At 46.9% G+C, this 25,118-nt stretch overlaps 1 protein-coding gene across 1 annotated transcript in view; it reads right to left on the bottom strand.

Annotated features, from left to right (window-relative positions):
* Positions 1-8,080, bottom strand: part of tfb2m (transcription factor B2, mitochondrial) — a 29,077-nt gene extending 20,997 nt beyond the window's left edge. Inside the window, exons 1-4 of the mRNA XM_084307750.1 lie at positions 7,947-8,080; positions 6,861-7,003; positions 4,515-4,681; positions 2,589-2,799 (exon numbers count right to left, since the gene is read on the bottom strand). Of these exons, the coding sequence (XP_084163876.1) occupies positions 2,589-2,799; positions 4,515-4,681; positions 6,861-6,978 (496 nt within the window). The 5' untranslated portion in view covers positions 6,979-7,003; positions 7,947-8,080. The remainder of the gene's footprint in view (positions 1-2,588; positions 2,800-4,514; positions 4,682-6,860; positions 7,004-7,946) is intronic.
* Between the last annotated feature and the right edge of the window lie 17,038 nt (positions 8,081-25,118).

Here is a 25,118-nt window from a genome sequence, read left to right as displayed (position 1 = left end):
TTGTAATATTGTTTTTAGGACCTTTGAGGTGCTTTGGTACCATGAGGTGCACGCATAGTCGTAGTACCCTTGAATGAGTGCTCCTGCCAGAGTCTTCAAGGTATTCTTGTTGGCTGGGTGGCGCAGCGCACATTGCGCTCGTCACCAACACAAGAGACACCGGGTTCGACTCCGGCTGTCAGCGTTGCCTCCGGCTTGGGCCGGCCGTCATACTAACTCAATTGGCAGAGTTAGCGGGTGGGAAGTCGAAGGGTGGTAGTCTGGTCTCCTACAGGTCGGTTGGGGAGACTGCACAGCAAAGTCAGGAAAATGGCGGGGGCAGTGTGAGCCTCCTACACGTTACTCCTCGCCAAATGAGAGTCCGCGCTGGCAGGTAAAAAGATGTGACAGGCTGCCTCCCCATGTATCGGAGGGGACATGTGATGCAAGGCTTCTATCCTCCCTACAACCGGCCAGTGGGGGGCATATGCGAGCAACGATCAGGGGAGGGGAGGGAGAATTGGCACGAGAGGTCAAATTGGGATGGGGAGAAAAATCACAGAAAAAAGGAGGAAAAAAAGTAGATTAAAAAAAATGTATTCTTGTTTACCAGAGGAGATCCGGTACAAGAATCTTGTTCGTTGGTTGACTTTTTTTTATTACATTGGATGCCATTTCGTCACAGGAAAGATTTGCCTCTAGGATGGAACTCAGGTAGGTAATTGTGTTAGATGTAATGGCAGTTTGTCTGTGTCACCTGTAGATATATATATATATAAATAAATATAATAAATAAATATTATTTCTTCAGCAACAGCAGCAGCAATGTTCTTTTATATAACGTTATAAATAAATATTATAGCTAGGGTGAAGGGACTTTGGGCTTGGCTGGGACCGGTGGTGGTAGAGGGAGGAGGGGTGGGCTGGGACATGGTGGCTGCAGCCTCAGCCTGCCGATCTATAAAAAGTTGTCATCTTTCAAATATATTTGTAGCTAAACAATTAGCTAAGCAATTATATTTTATTTATTAGCCTATTCGTAATAATTCGTTATTAGCCTAGCTAACTCCGTATTATCTTGGCTTACCTGCAGTGGACGTGCATGGAGATGGAACACTGCGAGCAAAGCAGTCGAAAACTGTGCATTTCTGCAGACTAATGTTATGTTATGACTTGACAACAGATGTTTTGACAAATTGCTTGTATTGCCACCCTTACTTGCAAATGTTTTATTGCACTTGTGGCAACGTGCATTGTCGGCATCGACTTTCATAAAGTGTACCCAGACTCAGGGTTCGAAATTAAGGGGGGCTTGGGCAAAATGCCCTTGAAAATTGACCAAATGCCCTCGAAAATCAGTTAAGGGGGGCAAGAAAAGCCCCCAACACTTTGCACAGATGTTTAGCCCTTAGTATGCACTAGGGATGGGCATTTTAAAGAAAAATCCAGATAGATTGATCGCATGCTATACTCGAGTGATCGTGTATTACTCGAAAAGGGGGAAAAAAACATATATATTTGATTTTTTATTTAAATTTTTTTTTATTATTTTTGTTCATTCACGTCGTATATGTTTAAGGAAACCAACAAACAGTTATAATCTTACACATACATGTGAACAAATGTAAAAAAGAAAAAAATATATTTTTTTTCATAAAGATTAATAATTTTGATTATTTTTTCTTCCGATTTTTCTCATAGCTACGAGTAACACGCCCATCCCTAGTATGCACACGCACAGTATAATATGCATGTAATAAATTGTTTGTTAATAAACTCTGTTACTTGAACAATTTTCACTGTGCTCCTAAATTTCTTTGTGTGCTCCTAAATTTTTTATTTAGATTTTTATTTAAATTTTATTTAGGAGCACATGTGCTCCTTGGGAAAAAGGTTAGCGTAGAGCCCTATATATGGAGACATTAACATTACATTATCAAACATAATTAGGGACGAACTGTAATTTTTTTTTATTTATCATAAAGATTCGGTGCACCCGAAATACAAAAAAAGACCCAGAAAATCAATTAAGGGGGGCAATTTATTTCTAACCCTGCCCAGACTTTCATTTTGTTCTCTCCGCCATGATGAGCGCAGAGCTCGGTCTGTGTGCTGCCCGCTTCAGCACAGAGCCAAGTACCCGTATGTGCATTTGTGTGAGTGTCGCTCACGAGTGTGTGTAAACTAACAGCCCCACTTCTCCTGCAGACAGAGAGAGGAGAGATAGTTCGCAACATTTAAATTCCTCGGAAAAAAACCTCCATAATGTCTCGAGTATCAATAGCAGAACCGAAAACGTCGGAGCTTATCAATACTCTTTTTTTCTAATTTAGTACCGGTTCCCGTTTAGAACCGGGTTTCAGGGGGCATCCCTAGTCACCTGTAATCAAGTACAACTGCCATCTGCTCTTCACTGGTCTTACTCAACTACCGGTATATACTGTAGATGTGGAATAGTGAGTAAATCACCCCTAATCAAATTTGGCTGAAATATTAAATAATTCTATGGTGACATCATTGGTAAGTAAGAAATAGGGGCTAGGGGTCCAAAAGTCAGCACTATCCCTTTAACAACGACCAGACTTGGTAGAGAGAAACAAGACACACACCTGGGTTGATTTCAAAGACGATGGTCTTGGGGTTGTCCAGGTCAGGTCCCAGGTGCTGTGTGACCACGCTGGCGAGGGACGGGTCAACTATGAAGGCGCGTTTCTTGACGTTAGCGTTGTTCGTGACGTTGGCGTTCTCGATCTTCTGCAAGTACTCCTCCGACTGCCCCATGGCCAGGAAGTCGTAGTGGCACAGGGGACGGCGTTGGCCCTGGGGTGCGCGCGCACACACAATAGACAATATATTTATGTCCAAATAACTTACAGGTAAGGGACATGAACACTGTAAATGCAGAGGCCTTTCAATTATATTATGCGCTCAACTGATCAAATCAGGTTGGTATATGCAACATAATGAGGGAGACAGCATTACAACAGTATGTGCTTCAAGGGTCCAGAAAATAATGTCTCCTCAACACTGTGTAGCTGCCAGTGATAATAGATATACTAAACAAAGAGATACTAAACAACACCCTGCTGACTGCTTGGCCCGGCCTCCACAGACCAACCATGTAAAGAACACCCTGCTGACTGCTTGGCCCTCCACAGACCAACCATGTAAAGAACACCCTGCTGACTGCTTGGCCCTCCACAGACCAACCATGTAAAGAACACCCTGCTGACTGCTTGGCCCTCCACAGACCAACCATGTAAAGAACACCCTGCTGACTGCTTGGCCCTCCACAGACCAACCATGTAAAGAACACCCTGCTGACTGCTTGGCCCTCCACAGACCAACCTTGTATAGGGCCCTATGAAATCCGTTTTTATCTTTTCCTGTTTTCAGATATTAATTTTCCTGTTTTCGGATTTCTCTGATTTAATATTTTTTCCTTTGGATTTAACCCAAAACAACTATACAAAATTATGTTTTTAACTAACTTTAATAACAATACATCTGCAAACAGTGCCAGTGCAGTTCAATGTTCAGTGCCAGTTCAGTTTGATTGATGATTTTTTATATTTTTCAATTCAGTTCCAGTGCACTAAAAAAAATTTAATAATCATTTGTTTAAAATAAATCAGAAAAAAACTGTATCATTTAATTTCTTTCAAAGAGATGTCCTTTAAAAAGGTTCATGCTTCTCCCCATCTCTGGCTGACATCACCATTGTGATACATGATGGTTAGGCCTTTGTGTTTTCCTCAGTGAGGGATTCTCTTTTGTCGGTCAGCAGCGTTTTGTACTTGCTGAAGCTTCTCTGTATAATTATTTTTTAAGTTTAAATATCAACATTATCTGGCCATCCTCAGTAAATACTATCAAACTCCTCTGACCTTATCTGGTCTTTCCAAAGACGGGGGCGGGCGCGTGTACAGTACACACACAGAAAGGGAGAATGGCTTATAGCACACTTAATGATTTTAGAATATTTCAGCTAATGAAGTTAAATCAACCATCCAGTTCGTTTTATAACAGAGGGCATACAGAGAGAGAGCGAGAGAGAGAAGAGAGAGAGACTGAGACACTCGGTTATGCACATGTCACTGACTTGCGGAGAGATTCAGATACGATTTAACACAAGATACGATTTAACACAAACGGTTATCCTCGGAATGGACTTGGTAGCTGTCATTTCTGCGCATCTCCGTGTCGCGTCACCGTTCTAAAGTCGCAGTGAAGATTGATTTATATGAAAACCGATTTATGTATAATTAAAAAGGAATTCAAGCAAATTCCACGCCATAATTCAGAATTCCATGTTAATATCTAAATTCCGTGAAATCCTCTGGGATTCCGCGATCGCGGATTTCATAGGACCCTACATGTAAACAACACCCTGCTAACTGCTTGGCCCGCCACAAACCAACCATCTGAAGGCCCCTTTACAACTAGTACCGGACCCAGGCTAAGTATGAAGCTCACACCCACACATAAGGACATGTTGAGGAACATGTTTCTGCTGCTAGTAGCGTATGACCTACCTGGACGGCCACAGCCGACAGGCTTCTGTGTGCGAGGGCAGAGGATGGGGTGCTCTTTTCAGCCCGGGGCTGCTGGGAGGGGGGTCGTCCGGGGCCAGAGGCGAGAGAGTCTAGGCTGTAGGACCTCCTCTGTGACTGTGTGGCCCCGGGACCACAGAGCCCATGTGCTAGAAGCAGAAACCAAGTGGGGTTAGTAACAGGTGGAGTGTGAGCAAATTCATGGGGCTGGCAAGACAATCTGACAAGGAATGAATGAACGAATCATTGCATTTATATAGCACTTTTCTATACACTCGGGATTTTACAATGTGGAGCGGGAATTGCCTCCTCCACCACCAAACGCAAATTATTAGTGATTTCCGAATTAATATTTTTGGCATTACATTTTTATTCATTTTTTTGCCTGGTGGGTGTTCTCGTTGGCCTGGCAGCTTGAGTCTGGAGTCCCCTGGCAGTGATTAATGCTTAATCAGCATTGTGTAAACTTATTTGGTAAGGGCTTAAATGTAAAAGACTTTCATTTATATGTAAACATTCCGCACTACAGCTTAACACTTTGGTTGCCTTGGGTTAAATTAATGATATACCATAGATTGCCAGCGCTATTTGTCTATGGAGAAAGTCCCCTTCTTTGCAGGGCTATAACTTTTTAAATTCTATTGCTACATTGCCATTATTAGGGCCCATTCAAAGTCCTATATGTATTGTTCATTGTGTAGCAACGTTAAACTTTTTCATTCACATATTCATAGTAAAGTATGGTCTAATGTATAAGTATGTTTTCATCTCTTTCTGCAGCTTTCTCCAGAACGTGATATATAGCCCCAAATGCATTATATTGATGATGAAATACAGTTTGATGGCAATCAGCGCGATATAAAAAATTCCAACTAGACGTACTTCTAGAAGTTACTACACGTCATCTGATGTTGACCGGATGGGCGAGGGGGCGTTTATAATTCCGTGGGCAGCGTTATACCAATCATCTAATGTGGGTCAAATGTTGATAATAGCAGTTAGTATCTAAGACGGTAACGTTACACGCTAAAACTCACCCCAGTCTCCGCACGCCGTTGGGCGATCATCGTCGAGTAGAAATGTTATCATTATGGGATATATTTTTACCCGGTCCATCTCCAGCTTGTATAATGGTATATACGTCCAAATCATGTTGTTTATCGAGTTATTGCCAATCGATCACCGTGTAGCGTGACGAGCCAGAGTCCCATGAACCATAGCGAGCGCCCGGAAGTACTACGGTCGTCATGACAACCTCTATTCAACATCCTGTTAAAGCGATTGCGCCGATCGGCCACCAGATGGCGCTCCTGAACCGCCAGAGAGCTCAGTGGGTCCTGCTGGTGGATCTCAGGCCAGCGGAGGGGGAATATGAATCCGATCGCAGATTTTTGAAATATTGATATAAGGACGCTGTACAGCGTCCCCCGGCAACTTTAGCATGGCCAGCAAAGACGTGAAAAGACGTGTCCCGGCAGTCAAAGTGTTAAAGTACAGGTACTTAATGTGATGATAGCATCTCTACAAGACGCTTTTACCATTTGTAAACAATGATGACATTTTGTCTCCAGTGTAGGGCTGCACGATTAATCGATTTTTAATCAAAATCACGATTTGGAATGATGCAATTATCAAATCGCCCAAAAAATAATCGCAATTTGTTTTTTTAAACTTTTTTTTTTTTTTAACCAGGAAGTCCCATTGAGATACAAGATCGGTTTGGGAGAGGGAGGTAAGGGGCTTTAGATTGCGTGTTGTGAAGTTTAGACTTCAGAGAGGGAGAGTAAAGTACAGAAAAAAAGGTACTGTTGGGTACCAGTATCGATTCCCAGGTAAAAAGAAACATTTTCAGGCTCGGTGTCCCGAACAGACTCACAGCGTAGGCCAGATGCAAGCCGCATTTTACAATAAACCTCTGTGGGGCTGCTTAGAAAAAATTATTATAGTCGCACATTTTATCGCAATCGCAATATCAGTCAGAAAAATCGCAATTAGATTATTTCCCAAAATCGTGCAGCCCGAGTCCAGTGACAGTCTGGATGAAACCATGCAACGTCCAACAACCTGTGCGTTCGGTTACCTTCACAGAGCTGAGGCAAGTGATTTCATCCAAAATGTCCCTGGAGAGAGTAATAATAGTAGTAGCAGGTATGCAAGATCCTGACTCAGCTCTAATGCTCATTACAACAGAGAACAAGAGCTGTGATTACTTGCCCATTTCACATTTTGGGAGATAATTCTATGATTTAAACTCAAAAGATGTGTACACATCGGACACGGATACAACGTTTTGCCTACAAGATGATGATGAAAAAAGTATTCCATTACCATGCCAACAGGGGCCCCTTGGGGCCAACACAGGCTGGCGCATACAGGTCTTGCTGGGGGGGTGATAACATGCCCAACGCATCACCAACACCAACGGTCTGCACGTATGGGTCGACATGATGGATGGATGGATGGATGGAGAGCTAGAGGGGTAGAAGAGTGGAAGTTAATCGACAGTGTGTGTGTAGGAAAGGACGAGATATTTAGGTGTAATGCATAAACAATAACTAATACGTGGTAACAGACAATTCAAGCAAGATATTCCCAGACACAACAACAAACCTATACAACTATATTAGGCAGAGATGTTATTAACATCATGGTGATATAAATGAACATAGCAGAAGGGTATGCCAGTATCATAGAACCATACAAAAAAGGTACAGATATTTTTTTATATTTGATAAATACAAAAAAATTAAGCACCCAGTAAAGTAGTAATATTTATTAACAAAAATAAATTAAAGGGGATGAGAATGAAATCCAAACCATAAAGACATCACAGTGAAATTGATTTTGCAAATATAATTATACTACCGTCTATGTATATATTTAGCCATATCATTGGGCCCCGATTAGTAACTACTCTCTCACATGCCCTGGTTGTACAGTAGCTGGCTTTAATTTATGTCTAACATGAAATGGCATGTTGGCCCCTTTCGTGATTGCGTGTAGGGCTACACGCAGTCACGAAAGGGGCTAACATAATCTAGACTATATAAATCCATAACTCTGGCTTGTGTGGCAATGCTGGCATATATTAGTATTACATGTAATATGAAAAACCGATATGCAGCAATGCACGTGGATAATAAACACACACCGTAAACTACAGTTAGTTGTCGAATATGTAAATACATGTAGCCGTGATGTAAATCATTATCGTTGGCTTGTTCGTGCAATAAGGCTATTTTGGGGGACATCGGTGTAGCTACTGAAAAGGAACAGTGTCTTTATCTATTATTAGGCTAAGTTAATAATATAGCTAGCTCTTACAGAGCAAAAATGGCCTACTTAGCTAACGCATTATGGTGCACGACCAAAGTCATCACATATTTCGTTTCATCAGGTGAAAGGCGGACAAACCTTAATTTCCAATTATCGTTTATGTCCCGCTTTGATGCGTGGAAATCAACCGGTCGCTTCCCTCAACTTCTTCTCGGTGAAGCTGTGACATTGACACGGAGCCTCATCTTGACCCAGCTCTCGTGGTGCGACGTCGCGTAGGGAACTCGTCATTTCACTGACAGCCTGGTGTGGTACGTCGCGTAGGGAACTCGTCATTTGACTGACAGCCTTCAAGTAACCCAATCACAGTCTCTCGCATTTTAAGTCACGCCCACTTGGTGTGATTTAACTGGACACCCGTTTCACCCGGAAGTCCTGACTTGAACAAGTGAGCTAATCTTGATGCAAAACTGTACATTGGGGGGGGGGGGGGGGAGGGGGGGGGGGAGACACTGTACAAACAAGCAAAACTGTACATTGGAATATTGACAAAACCATACTAGGTAAATTACTGTACATTGGAGGGGGTTGGGTTAGGACATTTACAGGGGCCAGTTTCGAATTGCAGTCTCCCGTAGGTGTCCCTTGAGAGTGGTTTTGAAAGTGGGTCACATTCCTTTACAGCTTTGGGTAGGGCGTTCCACATTGATGTGGCATAATTGCGAAACGTGTTTAGTCCCTTGTTTGAGCCGAATCTGGGTTTAACATGATTTGTGGAGCTCCCTCTGGTGTTGTGATCGTGGTATTCACTGACCTTTGGGAAGTATTTTGACATGTACATGGGTACCTTGGTCGTGTAGTGTATCTTGTAGACCAGGCCCATTTCAAGTTGCTGTACTCTGTCGTCTACTCTAAGCCATCCTAGGTTGTCAAAGTGGGCAGGGGTGAGGTGGGTTCTAGGAGTAAGGTCAAGCAGTAGTCTGACCAGTTTGTTTTGAGATGTTTGTAATTTTGTTTTTAGTGCCTTTGAGGTGCTTTGGTACCATGAGGTGCAAGTATAGTCGTAGTACCCTTGAATGAGTGCTCCTGCCAGAGTCTTCAGGGTATTCTTGTTTACCAGAGAGGAGATCCGGTACAAGAATCGAGTTTGTTGGTTGACTTTTTTTATTACATTGGATGCCATTTTGTCACAGGAGAGATTAGCCTCTAGGATGGAACCCAGGTAGGTAATTTCATATTTCCTTTATCGTTGAGTTAACACACATCTTTACCATTTGCAATAATAATAATAATAATAATAATAAGGTTTCAAACCAAGACATGAAAATACAATCGTCAGTGCAATGCAGCGCTTGTTGTTTACATTTAATTATATATAACGTCACTGGCACGTTGGTAGCTAGTCTTACCAGCCTTTTGTTGTCGGCGTAGGTGGTTAGCATTAATAGTATAAAGGGCTACGGAAGTAGAGTAGGGTATATCGCGTTATTTTTAAACCTAGCTGCATTTTTTGGAGACGCTCTCTGATTGGCCGACCACTGTTTCTACACTGGTTAAGCTTAGGCACTCTTTCAAAGTTGGTTAACACATTAACTGCCACGCTTATATCCATCAATGTTTGATCACTGCCACCAGTCTAAGTCTATGGAGATGTTTACCTTCTTTGCAGGGCTATAACTTTTTAAATTGTATTGCTAAATTGACATTACTATGGCCCATTCAACATCGATTATCTATCGTTCAGGATGTAGGAACGTTTTACTTTTTCATTCACACATTCATACAAAAATACCGTCTAGAATATAAATATGTTTTTATCGTTTTCTGCAGTAATTCCTAGAACGTGAGATATAGGCATAAATGCATTATATAGATTATCAAATGCCGTTTGATACCGATCCAAGCTATATTAAAAATGTCAACTGTACATGGTCCTAAACGTTATGACTGATCATGCGCGGGTGAACGGTGGGGGGGGGGGGGGGGGGGGGGGGGCGTTTATAATTCCGTGATCGTCGTTAAATGATTTATGTAGTATGGGTGATATATAGATCAGAGCAGTTTGCATCGATAATAATAAACAAAAACGCTGAAAGTCACGGCAGCCTCCTCTTACCATTGGGCGATGATGCTGGAGCAAACAGATCCCAGTTATTTGATGGGGATCGAGGCGATCCATTTCCGGTTTGTATAATACTAATTGTAACTGAGGGGTACAATTCCCTGACTGTATTGATAAGTATGGTATCATTAAACCACTACCGCTTTATGTACTTTAATTACTGGCCATACAGTACATGATATATAAATATGATGAACACTTCCCACAATGAATCGGTTCCACACAAATGGTAATTAAGTATTTATTGCAGCAAAAGGTACATAATATACTTCTCTATTTTACTTTGGATGCGCTTATAAGGCAAAGGAATGTGCGTAGGCAAATCAATAATGAATGTCCATTCTCTGGTTACGCAGGAGGTAATTATACAACCTGAATCTTAGGGAATTATATCTATGGTACACTAGTAATATATAGCGGGAGATACTGGAAGGGTCCCCCCGGTTGTAAGCCAGCAGGGGTAGAGGATCTGTCGGTAGTAGAGAGTCTGGTCAACGATGACTAAGGAGACTCCAAGTACAGGAGACGGTGCAATAGTCTCTTGATCCACAGATGAATACAGCTGTTCTCCGTAGACTGTAGCTCCACAGTGAAGAAAGCTAGCCGGCCTCAGGCTCTCTGAGGCGCAGACTCGACATGGCTCCTCACAGGGTAAATCCCACACGTGTAGGCGTCGGCGATTCTCCGCTCCATAAATCACAGGACCAAAACAAATATAATCCAGCCGCAAAGGGCTATGCAGTCGTCGGGTAGATTAATCCAGTGTACATGTCCACACGGTTCTCGTCTAGGTCTCCTCGGGTGAAAGCGCCATGAAAGCAGCCCAGCCTGGATAAGCACTCTAGCTGATACGAGGAAGCGTTGGTGATGCTGGTCACTGTAGAACTTTAGCCGCACGATACACTATACACAAATAGACTATTACTGACTTAATAGAAATATGTCGCACTCGACGGTATAGCGCCAAACTCTGACAATTCAGTTATTAATTCGCACGCGGTCTCAATGCTCTATTTGGGGCCAAACAGGCCATACTTCACCGCACGGAGTATCGTGGGTGAGGCTTCAACTTATTGGGTAACTCTACTTCTGTATTCACCTGCGCCATATTTATATGCACGGCGAACAATCTAGTGCCAACCTCATTTCTGTCTCGTATCCCTGGGCAAGGCCGGGCATGTACAGACATGTCTTGACGGTGGCCTTGAACCTGACTCTGGAGGCATGGCTCTGGCGCCTGTGGACCGCTGTCCAATAGGAGAATGAAATATTATGGTCTGGTCTAAAGGGATATTCTGTGTATATGTACAAGGAATATACAAGGGATATCAAACGATATACAAATACTATGCAATATATATCAATCAATAAATATATATATTCGGTTTAATCTGATCCTTTGTAACAGCCGCCTCCTAATTAGTCCCACCTAATTAGCTAAGCAGAGACAGATTAACCGCACTGTCCACTACTCAATGTCTGTTGTGAGGGGTCGGGCAGTTCACAAAGTCATGGGGTCATGGTCGTCATCGATAGTATCGGGGAGCCTTGGCAGTTCTATTAGCCTCGCCACGGGTCGGGTGTAGATCCGTCCTTGGACGAGCACTTCGGCTGCTCGGACCTTTCCGTCGGCACCGGTGATCACTTTGCTTACGCGGCCAGCCGGCCACATAGCTCGGGGTAGTGACTAGTGTTGTCAAAAATATCGAAGTATCGATACATATCGATACTGAATATTTAAAACGGCTTCAATACTCATTTCCCGAAGTACCGATACTTTCTGCAGTATCGGTACCAGCTCGCTGCTCCCGCAAGTTGTTGACAGACAGACGCGCTGCCAGAGCCTTGCCCTTCCGCCTCCTCGCTCAGAGCAACAGACACAAGCTGCTGCCTGCTGCAGCCTCCTCGTTGGAAACGGGGTAGTTGTGTCGAGTTCATGCGTGTACTGGTGTAGTGGGCTCGGCTTGACGTTACTCCGTTTCCATGAAGTGATAGGTGGCCAGCTAGCTAGCATTAAGCTAACGGAGGAACGACAGCTAACGTTAGCTAATAATAGCGTTGTTTACAAACTGAAGACAGGGCTGCCTGCCCGGCTGTGAGGGGGAGGAGGAAGAGAGAGAGAGAGAGAGAGAGAGATATTTCTCCGGAGCTATGCTATGCTATGTAACGTTAATAAATGCTCCGAGCATAGCTCAGAAGAAATCTCTCTCTCTCTCTCTTCCTCCTCCCCCTCACAGCCGGGCAGGCAGCCCTGTCTTCAGTTTGTAAACAACGCTATTATTAGCTAACGTTAGCTGTCGTTCCTCCGTTAGCTTAATGCTAGCTAGCTGGCCACCTATCACTTCATGGAAACGGAGTAACGTCAAGCCGAGCCCACTACACCAGTACACGCATGAACTCGACACAACTACCCCGTTGCCAACGTTCGGTCGAGCGGAGCCGGAGCCCATCCTACACCAGTACACGCGTAACGTTAATAAATGCTCCGGAGAAATCTCTCTCTCGCTCTCTCTCTCTCTCTCGTCATAACTAGGAAGGTGCGCTCAGTAGACCTAAAATCTCCAGCAGCCACTCTCTCTTTCTCTCTCTCTCTCTCAGTCTGATCTAAAGATAAACAAAGGGTTTTAAAAGTGTATTTATCTTCTCGTATAGTACCAGAGAGAAGCTGAGGAGAATCAACCAGCAACAAAAGCAAAATTTGTTAAAAAAAAAAAAAGGATTATAATAAAAAAAAAATTATAATTTTTTTTTTTTGGTATTGAAAGTATCGAAAGTATCGATACTTTTCAAGGTATCGTATCGAAGTCGAAATTCCAGTATCGTGACAACACTAGTAGTGACTGGTCGATAATCATGACGACTGTTCCTTCTGTCAAATTGTCTCTCTCTTTCACCCATTTCTGGTGGGTCTGTAGAGACGGTAGATAGTGGAGTAGGAAGCTGTTCCAAAACTTGTCAGCCAATACTTGACTGTACCTCCACATTCTTCGGCCGTTCGCTTCTTCAGGCCTGTACATTGTCTGTGGTAGCACGGGGTCCAGCCGCCCCATCAAGAGTGTGTTGGGGGTGACTGGGTCGACATCTGCTACATCACTTGAGACGTAACCGAGGGGCTTTGAGTTCAATACTCCCTCGATCTCCGTGAGGACTGTCATTAGGACTTCTTCCGCCACGGTCTGGGCCCCAAGCACGGCGTACAGGGCTGTCTTTATTGAACGTACTTCTCGTTCCCAAGTTCCACCGAAGTGAGGTGCGTTCGGGGGATTAAACTGGAAGTCAATCTGGGATGGAGCGAGGTGGGTCTTAAGTTCTGGGCCCATAGCTTGGAAGCTCTCTCTCAGCTCTCTTTCTCCGCCTTTGAAGTTTGTCCCGTGATCAGACAATAATATAGACGGTTTGCCTTTCCGCGATGTGAATCTTCGGAAGGCCATAAGGAATGAGTCTGTGCTCATGGTTGGAAGGAGTTCTATATGCATCGCTCGGGTGGTCATGCATTTGAATACAATACCCCACCGCTTCTCGGTTCCTCTTCCTTTCTTTATATACAGCGGGCCGAAACAGTCCATACCGGTGGAGTGAAAAGGCTTGTCGCCGAGTCGGAGGCGACAGGGAGGTAGGTCAGCCATCCGGGGTATACTGGGCTGCGCTCGCCACTTACGACAGTCTAGACAGGTTCGCTGGAAGCGCCGCACTGCTTCTCTCCCTTGCAGTATCCAATAACGACGTCTGATCTCCGCAAAGACTCTCTCTGCCCCGGCGTGATGCACATCCTCGTCGTATTTCTTTATGATCAGCTCTGTGACCTTGTGTCGGCTGTTTAAGACTATCGGGTACTTGACGTCATCCGGTAAGTCTGGAGCTCTCCGCAGACGACCACCCACTCTGATGAGACCATGGGCGTCGCTCTCGGGGGCTAGGTGGAGCAGTCTGCTGTCTGATGGGACGGGCTTTGCTCCCTGTAGACAGTCTAGCTCATCGGGGAACGAGTCTCTCTGGGCTCGTTGTAGTAGAAGAAGTTCTGCTTCTTCGTAGTCAGCTGCTGTAATGTCAGTAGTGAGCTGAACCTCTGGGTGGTGCCACAGGAATGTCTTTAGCTGCGCACTCTCTAGGGTGAGGCAATCGTCTATGTCGGGGTCTGTGGAGACGAGTGTGTTCAATCCACAGAACATAGATTTCTTGTTTTCGGCCTCCTCTTTACTCGCTTCCCGTGGGGTGGGTGTAGGCCACTCTTCTTCCGGGAGCTTGAGGAACTCTGGCCCGTCACTGTATAGGTTGTGACGGGTGAGGTCATCCAGGGACATTCCCCGGGTGATGACGTCAGCTGGGTTGTGTTTTGTGTCCACATACCTCCAGCTTGCTACTTCTGTTAAATCTTGAATCTCTGTGACTCTGACTCCCACGAAGACCTTGTATCTGCACGAATCAGACCGGATCCATGTGAGTACTGTCGTGGAGTCTGACCACAAGATTGTTCTTTGCACCGGAATGGTGAGTTCACGTTGGATTAACGTGGCGAGTTGCGCTCCTGCTAGGGCTGCGCAGAGCTCTAGACGCAGGATAGATTGTTGCTTTCGTGGGGCTATTCTTGAGCGAGCCAGGATGAAAGCAGTATGTATTTCTCCTCCCTCCTCTCGGGCACGCAAGTAGGCCACCGAACCGTAGGCTACTTCGGAGGCGTCGCTGAAGACGTGCAGGTCCATCTGGCACGTCTCCGGCCTCACTGTGGGTGGGAAGTAGCTGCGGCGTATGTTGACACCTGGGAGTGAGCTGAGTTCCGTCTCCCACTCTCTCCATGTGGATGCAAGGTGTTCGGGTATGGGGTCGTCCCAGCCCTGGTCCTTGTCCCATAACGCTCTTACAATCATCTTTGCCCTGGTGGTGTAAGGTAGAATACATCCCAACGGGTCATATTGTCTGGCGAGTGTTCTGTATACACTCCGTCTGGTGGTCGGTAGTGCAGTCGACCTTCCCTGCTCCTTGGTCAGGGGTGTGTGTTTATAATGGAGCGAGTCTGTTTTGAAGCGCCAGACTAGTCCTAATGTCATTTCTTGGGCTTCTCCTGGGATGGTCGCCATCCAGGTCTCGCTGCTTGCTGCCTTGTCCTCGGGGGAGAGGCTGCGCAATACTTGCGGGTCGCTGCTGGCCCACTGCCTGAGATCAAAGCCGCCTTTGATCAGGGAGGCGCGGAGCTTGAGTAGAAGGGCCTCGGCTTCTTCTGGCGTCGAGACGCTTTGCAGACAGTTGTCCACGTAGAAACTATTTCCTACACTTTGTCGGACCTCTTCATCAGCTGCTGGGTCCTCTGCGACGTGTTTTTGCAGTGCAAACGTAGCACAGCATGGGCTGCATGTGGTTCCGAAAGGGAGGACTTCCCATTGATAGATGGCTGGTTGCTCATCCCCGATCCTCTCTCTCCATAGGAACCGCAGCAGGGGCTTGTCCTCCTCCACTAGTCTCACCTGCAGGAACATCCCTTTGATGTCGCCGCTGATGGCCACCTTGTCTTGGCGGAAACGTAGTAACACGCCTAGTAGAGAGGGGCCGAGTGTTGGGCCGGGCAAGAGCTCTTTATTCAGATTTTGTGATCCGATCTGGTAGCTGCAGTTGAACACAATACGATCCTTGCCGTTGTGGTGGACTTTGTGGTGCGGCACGTACCATGATTCGGTCGTCTGATTGGCCTCTTTAATGTCAATTTTCTTTATGTGTCCCGCTGTGATTAGCTTGTTAATCTCAGCGCGGTACACCGTCTCTTGAGCGGGGTCTCTGGCTAGGCGCCGCTCTGTGTTCAATAGATACCGCTCCGTCGCTTCTTTTGGGGCGTGGAAGGTAGGCATACCCTCTCGCCTCAGGAGTGGAGTTGCGTATCTCATCACTCCGTTGACTTTGACTCTCTTTGTCCCCTGCTCGAGGAGGGCTATAGCGTAAATGTCTTCCTTGGAACGAATGTCTTTCTTTTCGTTCTTAAAGGGCATTGTCTCTAGTGTCCATAGCCTCTCGACATGCTGTAGGAGGGTGGTGTCTTCTTCTGTCACTCTGGAGTGGAGGCAGTTAGTGGCTGCTGTTCGGTTAAGAGACTTAGCGAGGGGGCCTTGTAATGTCCATCCTAGGCGGGTCTCGACTGCTGCAGGACAGCCTCTGGGCCCTGTGTGGACCCGGTCTATCGGGACGATGAGGTCTGCATGGTCGGAGCCTATCAGCAGGGTCGGGGTGGCACCGTCTATGAGCGGTATAGGTAGTTGACGCAGGTGCACATATTTATCCATCAGCTTGGCGATGGGGTAGGTGTACTGCGACAGGCCTATTTCTTGGCTGGTGAAAGCATTAGTAATCCTATACCGTCTCTCTGGCTGCCCGCTTGCTGCGATAGTGAAGGAGACATTCTCGCCCTTTATCGTCTTTAGATCTCTTCTTATTGTCCGAATCGTCATCTGGTTTTCGCTCCCCCGCAGCCCCAGCTGGGCCGCAGCGGACGCGAGAAGAAGGGTCTTCTCTGACCCGTCGTCAAGGACGGCGTAAGTGTCCATGACCTTATCTTGGTAACTCAGTGTTACGCGGACCACCTTTAAGAGCACCCGGGCGCCCCCGCTGCTGGCGGGGTCAATGTACATAACACTTGCCTTTGTGCTGCTTGAGGGTGCAGGCTTTCTTCTGTTACTGTCGTGTCGGACATCTAGGTGGGCTCCGTCACACCGACTACACCTCTTCTTTAAGCGGCAATCGGCTGCCATGTGACTGCGCGCACATCGGTAACAGCGTCGGTTGGACTTTATCCATTGACTCACCTCGTCGGCGGTCATCTTCTTGAACGTGTCACATTGTGACAACCAGTGTTCCTTTTCGCAGTACGGGCACACCATCTTCCACTTCTCTTTCATCGAGGGGGTACTGTGGTTCTTGCTGCTCGGTACTGATTCTGATTGGTGCATGACGGTCACCAATCTTCGGCCATCGTTTGCTCTCCTAGGTCCCTCTCTGGAGCTTGGGGTGCTCCGCATGAACGTATCCAACCGTAGGCTGTTGACTTCTTTCGCCAGGAAGTCGGCTAGGTCTAGGAGGGATGGCTCGGGACCGTTAGGATCACGGTGGTCTCTTTGCCGCCTGAAGCGCTCTTGTCAGGCGGGCGGAAGCTTCTCTAAAATCCTCTCGACATTAGAGTTCGCGTACAGTTCGTGCATACCCTTTTCTCTTTGCGCCCCCAGCATCCCTACCAGGGATTGTACCTTGATAGACAGGTCATCTAGTGAGCGATTGTCTGTGGCTGGGGGTAGGCGGTCAATATGCCTTATCTCTTGTATTACGTAGTCCCATATGCGTCCATATCTTTGGTCGAGTGCTGCTAGAGCCGCTGTGTATGGGGTAGTAGAGGTGGCATAGGCCAGCGCTATATTGTGCGCTCGGGGCACCTTGAGGTGCTTCAGTAGGATAGCATACTTGTACGGTTCATCAGCTACATCGGACATCATTGTCTCTAAGCACATTCGTAGCTCCGTGTACTGTGCTCTGTTCTCGTGGGTGAAGTCCGGAAACGTCGGTGTGCCAATGTATGATGCCATGGATGGCTGGCACATCGGTGAGCGTTGGAAGAGAGGCCTCCTAGGCGAGTCTCCTCTTACGCCTCTTGGTGGGCTGGTACCTGCTGGGTACCATGGCCCGCGTATCCAGGTGCTGTTCCTCGGGGCTGGTCGTGCGTCAAGCTCACCCGTGAATTGAGTCGGGGGTCTGTAGCGCAGAGCCGCGGGGGTAGAGCCTGGGCTGTACTGGACCTCCTGGTCCTGTGGAGTACTGTGCTGCTGTCGGGCTTGACTCTCCTCCTCTCCCTCTTCTTCTTCCTCTGGCAGGTCCTCTAGATCCTGTAGTCGTCTATTTAGCCTCTCCGCGGTGTAGACCGTTTCTTCCTTGTAGCTGGGTCTCACTTGGACCGGTCGGGGAAGGGGTTCGGAGGGGGGTATAGGCTCTCTCTGGTGGTCGGGCTCAGGGTCGCTTGATCGGGTAGGGGAGGGTGCCCTTGACCCTTGTCTTGACGAGGCCCTGGAACCCCGTGCGGAGGGAGGGGGTGTTGCCCTGGTGATCAGCTGCTCCATTATCTGCGCTTGTAATCGGTCGCGCTCGGCTTCGCGCTTGGTGAGAGCGAGGTCGCGCTCTGCTTCTCTTTGGGCACCGGCAGCGGCGCGCTGGGCTTCGGCGGCGGCGCGCTGGGCTTCGGCCCGGTCCCTTACCATATTCTCTTCCGTCTGAAGGCGTCTAATCTCTAGACGTATACGATCTTCGTCGCTCCGTTGCTGCGCCTGAAGGCGTTCTCTTTCCATGGAAGAATGTTCGCGCTCACTAAGCGTCTGTGCTTGGAGTCGATCGCGCTCTGTTGAGGCTGCTAGGCTGGCGAGGAATGCCTGTGCCAGCATCTTGTCCGCCTCGCTGGGGGAAGACGCTGGTTGAGGTGATCCGCTCCTGGCAGTACTCATTGGAGATCTGTTCTCCTGTGGCGAGTCCTGGAGATCCATCTCCGGGGTGCTCTCCTCTTCTTGTAGCGGGTAGAGTTCCATCCCTGGAGGGCTGTCTTTATCCTGGAGCTCTCCGGGGACTACTTCTTCGGTCTTGGCGGGGGGTAAAGTCATGTCGGGTCCCTCCTGGTCCCTACCGTGAGCTTGGTCAGTTACGTTAGAACCCACTAGGGCCTCTATTGGCGGGGTAGCCTGGTCGATAGGGTCGGACGTAATTTTACTATCTACTTTTTCCGCGTTTACCGTCTGTAGAAAGCTAGGTAGTATATTGGCAACGTAATCCTCTAAGTACTGAGGTGTCTGCCGTCTACGCTGCGGGCGATCTACTTTAGGAGAACCGTTTTGTGGAGTGTTCATCATAGGCCATGTCAATATTAATACCACTATATTAATATTACGCTAGTTACCCTCCGGCTCGAAGGACCAATTGTAACTGAGGGGTACAATTCCCTGACTGTATTGATAAGTATGGTATCATTAAACCACTACCGCTTTATGTACTTTAATTACTGGCCATACAGTACATGATATATAAATATGATGAACACTTCCCACAATGAATCGGTTCCACACAAATGGTAATTAAGTATTTATTGCAGCAAAAGGTACATAATATACTTCTCTATTTTACTTTGGATGCGCTTATAAGGCAAAGGAATGTGCGTAGGCAAATCAATAATGAATGTCCATTCTCTGGTTACGCAGGAGGTAATTATACAACCTGAATCTTAGGGAATTATATCTATGGTACACTAGTAATATATAGCGGGAGATACTGGAAGGGTCCCCCCGGTTGTAAGCCAGCAGGGGTAGAGGATCTGTCGGTAGTAGAGTCTGGTCAACGATGACTAAGGAGACTCCAAGTACAGGAGACGGTGCAATAGTCTCTTGATCCACAGACGAATACAGCTGTTCTCCGTAGACTGTAGCTCCACAGTGAAGAAAGCTAGCCGGCCTCAGGCTCTCTGAGGCGCAGACTCGACTTGGCTCCTCACAGGGTAAATCCCACACGTGTAGGCGTCGGCGATTCTCCGCTCCATAAATCACAGGACCAAAACAAATATAATCCAGCCGCAAAGGGCTATGCAGTCGTCGGGTAGATTAATCCAGTGTACATGTCCACACGGTTCTCGTCTAGGTCTCCTCGGGTGAAAGCGCCATGAAAGCAGCCCAGCCTGGATAAGCACTCTAGCTGATACGAGGAAGTGTTGGTGATGCTGGTCACTGTAGAACTTTAGCCGCACGATACACTATACACAAATAGACTATTACTGACTTAATAGAAATATGTCGCACTCGACGGTATAGCGCCAAACTCTGACAATTCAGTTATTAATTCGCACGCGGTCTCAATGCTCTATTTGGGGCCAAACAGGCCATACTTCACCGCACGGAGTATCGTGGGTGAGGCTTCAACTTATTGGGTAACTCTACTTCTGTATTCACCTGCGCCATATTTATATGCACGGCGAACAATCTAGTGCCAACCTCATTTCTGTCTCGTATCCCTGGGCAAGGCCGGGCATGTACAGACATGTCTTGACGGTGGCCTTGAACCTGACTCTGGAGGCATGGCTCTGGCGCCTGTGGACCGCTGTCCAATAGGAGAATGAAATATTATGGTCTGGTCTAAAGGGATATTCCGTGTATATGTACAAGGAATATACAAGGGATATCAAACGATATACAAATACTATGCAATATATATCAATCAATAAATATATATATTCGGTTTAATCTGATCCTTTGTAACACTAATACACACCCAAATCATGTCGATTATTGAGTTATGGCAGCGATCCATATCCACAGTGTGTGGCTAGAGTCCTGGGATGATATGCGAGTGGCCGAACGGATTTAGGAGACACACAGAGATCCAACCGTCATATCCGGTTTGGCAACTCGCCGATCATCCACCCGGTGGCAGTATTGAAGCGTTGCAGAGTTGTGCTGAGTCCCACAGCATCAGACAAGGCTCCGTGAGTGAAATATGAATACCATGGCGAAAATATGAAATATGATCACAATAGCGTTGTACGCCGTGATCTGGCAGAATTAGCATGAACTTGGAACACGTCGTAAGCCGTTTCCGGCGTGGGATGTGTTAAGGTTAGAGTTTGTCTTAGAGCAGGGCGATAGAACACCAGCCCTGATTCCAAACTCTAACCTTAACCAACTTAGACCCGGAAATGGGCAAAGACACAGCTCGTCACGCGATTGGGCAAACATGTCAGTGGCCAATCAGAGAGCGTCAGTCAGTGGCTAATCAGAGAGCGTCTCCGAAAAATGCGGCTAGGTTGAAAAATAACGCGGGTATATCTGCAGAGCGTGATTTTTTTTCGTAGCCTATGTTTGCGGAGACGCTCTCTGATTGGCCACTGACGTTTCTGGTCATGTGACATGTGCGCCAATCGTGTGACGCCTTTTTCTGCGGCCGGTTAAGCTTAGGCACTCTTTCGAAGTTGGTTAAGGTTAGAGTTTGTCTTAGAGCAGGGCGATAAAACACCAGCCCTAATTCCAAACTCTAACCTTAACCAACTTCGAAAGAGTTGTCTAAGCTTAACCAGTGATAAACTAGGCATTAGGTAGTTTGCAGGCTGTTAGAGCCGGAAATAGGCCCAGAAAAGGCGTCACACCATTGGCGCACATGTCACATGACCAGAAACGTCAGTGGCCAATCAGAGAGCGTCTCCGCAAACATAGGCTACGAAAAAAATCACGCATCTGCAACGCCGCAAGCGTGTATCGCTTCCGCAACGGAATTCGGTTTCCGGGTTCCTCTGATTGGCCGCGACCCCCACGTGACCCGCCCCCCTATCCACCGCTCTGCCGCTGCCGCGCGCGGCAGAGCGAGCAGCCGCGGACTCGCTCGCTTCCTCAATTTATACGCATGGAAGTATTGACTGAATGAATGAATGAATGAATGAATGAATGAATGAATGAATGGCAGAATGGGTACAATACAGTACGGCTCAATACACACAATTGTTAAGGGGATGCAGACCTGACGTTTGTCTTGTTTACATCAGGGTCCCCCATTTTCAATTCATATAGAACGACGCGATATTTTATTTGTTTGTCATGACAAACCAATTACATAATCCAACATATGTGTAAAGGCACAACATATTCCAGTTAACGGTATATTATTGATGTAATGATTTGTTACGGCGCAATCAATACTTCCATGCATTCGGGACCTCCATGTTTGGGGGTATTCATCAGACAAATCGGATGCAGGGATTCGGCTCCCATCAGGCGGGCAAGAACTGCGGGTTTTCAGCCTCTCCCCTCTCTCCTGGAGCTTAAGGGGGAGCTTAGTATTCCTGCCGCGGAGGAGGTGGCTACAACATCAACACACAGTGACTACATGCAGTCACTGTGTGTTGTTTTATTTGTTTGTCATGAGTCATGACAAACCAATTACATAATCCAACATATGTGTAAAGGCACAACATATTCCAGTTAACGGTATATATATTTTTTTTAAACTTTATTTTTTTTTTAGCGTTTATCGCTTTTCTGGTCAAGCATGACCGACAGTTGTAGGGTGAAACAGGAGAGAGAGCAGGGGGAGACATTCGGCAAATGACGGCGAGTCCGGGAATCGAACTCGGAGTCAACCAGATCCGTGACGCAGCACGGAGTCCCGCGACGCAGCGCGGTAACATGGTGTGCTACTGGAGCACCCAACGGTATATTTTTTTAATGATTTGTTACGGCGTAGTCGTTCTATATGAATTGAAAATGGCGGACCCTGATGTAAACAAGACAATCGTCTTTCTCAGGTCTGCATCCCCTTAACAATTGTGTGTATTGAGCCGTACTGTATTGTACCCATTCTGCAATCTGTTAAATAAAGTTTTCATTCATTCATTCATTCAGTCAATACCAGTGGTGCGTTATTGAAATCATCTGGGGTGACACGCACCACGTGCACGTGCGCTCCCGGCGCTTGCGCGTGCTCCCGCGAATGCGCATTTAATGTCCCCTCGCTTGAGCACAGACTAAAGACAATGCCTAATTGCCTCTACGAATGGAATGTAACACATGTCTTCACAACAAGTTAGGTGTGAATCATTGTTGTTATGTGTTATAGCTTGTTGCCCCTATAGCAAGCGATCTTTTTCTCTGATGTCGCGTTCACGTTACGTGGGAAGAAGCGGAAGAACCAGAGGACATCTCGTTGCTACAACTAGGAAGCCTTCACGCATTGACTCGATCAAAACGCCCACATCCATACTTCCGCAATTCGTGACGCGAAGTGGGAGATATCGGGGTCTATAAAAAATCCCATATGTCCTAGTAGGAATTACCACTAGGAGGCTGACGTGAATGGTTTTTCCCAGTTGGAAGCTGGTTCTTCCGATTCTTCCCATGTAACGTGAACGCGGCACCTCCGTGCTGCTTGTGAAACTTACGTGGCTACGTCACAGCCAAGAAAGGGAGCGCTGGATTTGTGCAAAACGCCCTGTTCCTAAACCACACGCTATCAGTCGTACTCGTACCACAGTACTGGCAAAACGGGAGGAGCCTACAGTCAAAACAAACGCACCAGTCCCAGTTGCCGTTACCAGTTGCCGTTCGATCCAGTCCCACACGCGAACGGCAACTCCATTCAGTCCCGGGCCTGGGCCCGGGCCCCCCTCCCCCCAGACGGGAGGCGGGCCCTAAGGCAGCTGCCTCTGCAGCCTCGCCTATATCGCCGCCTGTGTGTGAATGTATCTGAGAACGTATTTAACACACCTGACGACCGGCGCTATTGATATGCAAATAGCGAGTACTTATCTGGGGTTGCACAGTGCAACCCCGTCCCATGAAGAACGCATGCCTGGTCAATACTTCCATGCGTATAAATTGAGGAAGCGAGCGAGTCAGCGGCCGCTCTCTGCCGCGGCAGAGCGGTGGATAGGGGGGCGGGTCACGTGGGGGTCGCGGCCAATCAGAGAAACCAGGAAACCGAATTCCGTTGCGGAAGCGATACACACGAGCCGCAAGCCCAACGTCTGGGAGGGGCTTGTACCTTGTTTTGTGAGTAGCCTCCAGCTCAGGGGCGTAACTGACGCCGGGGACATCGGAAAGTGTCCCCCCCATGTTTTACCGTCCAAAGAGCTGAGTCTGACTACCTGTTCTATTATTATGCAAAGAGCAGTAGATGGGGGTCGCATTCTTGCCCTGCACGGGCCAAGTACCCACTCGCTAAAGTACTTGTCTTTGCATAATAATAGCTTGGGTCGTCAGCCTAGGTGTGTGTTAAAATACGTCAAACATATTGTTTACACTGTCTTTCTTCTATTATAACCCTCCCAAATCATATTCAGAAAGTATCACAGAGACTTCTATTGACCAAGGAATTAGTTATTATTTCGCGGTTTATTCACATAACGTTATATTGTTTACACTGTCTTTCTTCTATTATAACCCTCCCAAATCATATTCAGAAAGTATCACAGAGACTTCTATTGACCAAGGAATTAGTTATTATTTCGCGGTTTATTCACATAACGTTATATTGTTTACACTGTTTACACTGTCTTTCTTCTATTATAACCCTCCCAAATCATATTCAGAAAGTATCACAGAGACTTCTATTGACCAAGGAATTAGTTATTATTTCGCGGTTTATTCACATAACGTTATATTGTTTACACTGTCTTTCTTCTATTATAACCCTCCCAAATCATATTCAGAAAGGCACACACAACATATTCCAGTTAACGGTATATTTTTTTAATGATTCGTTATGGCGTAATCAATACTTCCATGCGTATAAATTGCGTTCGCGACCTCCGTGTTTTGGGGGTAGTCATCAGAAACCTCGGATCCGGGATTCGCTCCCATCCGTCGGGCAAGAACTGTGGGTTTTCAGCCTCTCTCTCTGGAGCTTAACGGAGTTTCTGGAGGAGTTTCTGGAGGAGCTTGTCGCGGCTCATGCGCATGCGCACGCTCAACCAATCAGAGAGGGGCTTCGCTCAACCAATCAGAGAGGGGTCTGCAGAAATAGAGTTCAACCAATCAGAGAGGGGTCTGCAGAAATGCGGCTACGAAATGTAGAGACGCAGAGGGGGGGGGGGGCCCTAACCCCCCCCCATCGACGTCACTCGCCACGCCCCCAAATCTGTCCCCGGCACACATTGAGAGAGAGTTACGCCACTGCTCCAGCTGCAGCCGTGGAGATTGTTCCAGATTGAGCAACTTCCGCCCGGTCCTGTATTTGCAAACAGTACTGTATTTGCAAATCTGATATGTCATAAATGTATAGATGTAGCAGTACTGTCTATCTGTATGTCATGTATGTCATATATGTTATGATGAATTGAAAATGGGGGACCCTGATGTAAACAAGACGAAAGTCTTTCTCTGGTCTGCATCCCCTTAACAATTGTATGTACTGAGCTGTACTGTACTGTACCCATTCTGCAATCTGTTAATAAACTTTTCAATCAATCAATCAGTCACCGGTGCACTTCCGCATGGATAGACCACTGCACTTCCGCGTTACATGGAGGGATAGACCATTGCACTTCCGCGTTACATGGCCGGCTTGCGGCGTCGGTGGGGTTCAAAATACCGGAAGTGTTGCACAGTTCCGCGCGCGGCGTCGTTTCATTCAGACCAATCACCGCGAAAGAACTACAGATTTATCCTATTGAGAGGACTACACTACCCATGAAGAGTAAGCGCGGA

The sequence above is a fragment of the Notolepis coatsorum genome (genome assembly GCF_963971535.1).
Source record: "Notolepis coatsorum genome assembly, chromosome: 2".
Taxonomy (NCBI): domain Eukaryota; kingdom Metazoa; phylum Chordata; class Actinopteri; order Aulopiformes; family Paralepididae; genus Notolepis; species Notolepis coatsorum.
This window is presented reverse-complemented; position numbering and strand designations above follow the sequence as displayed.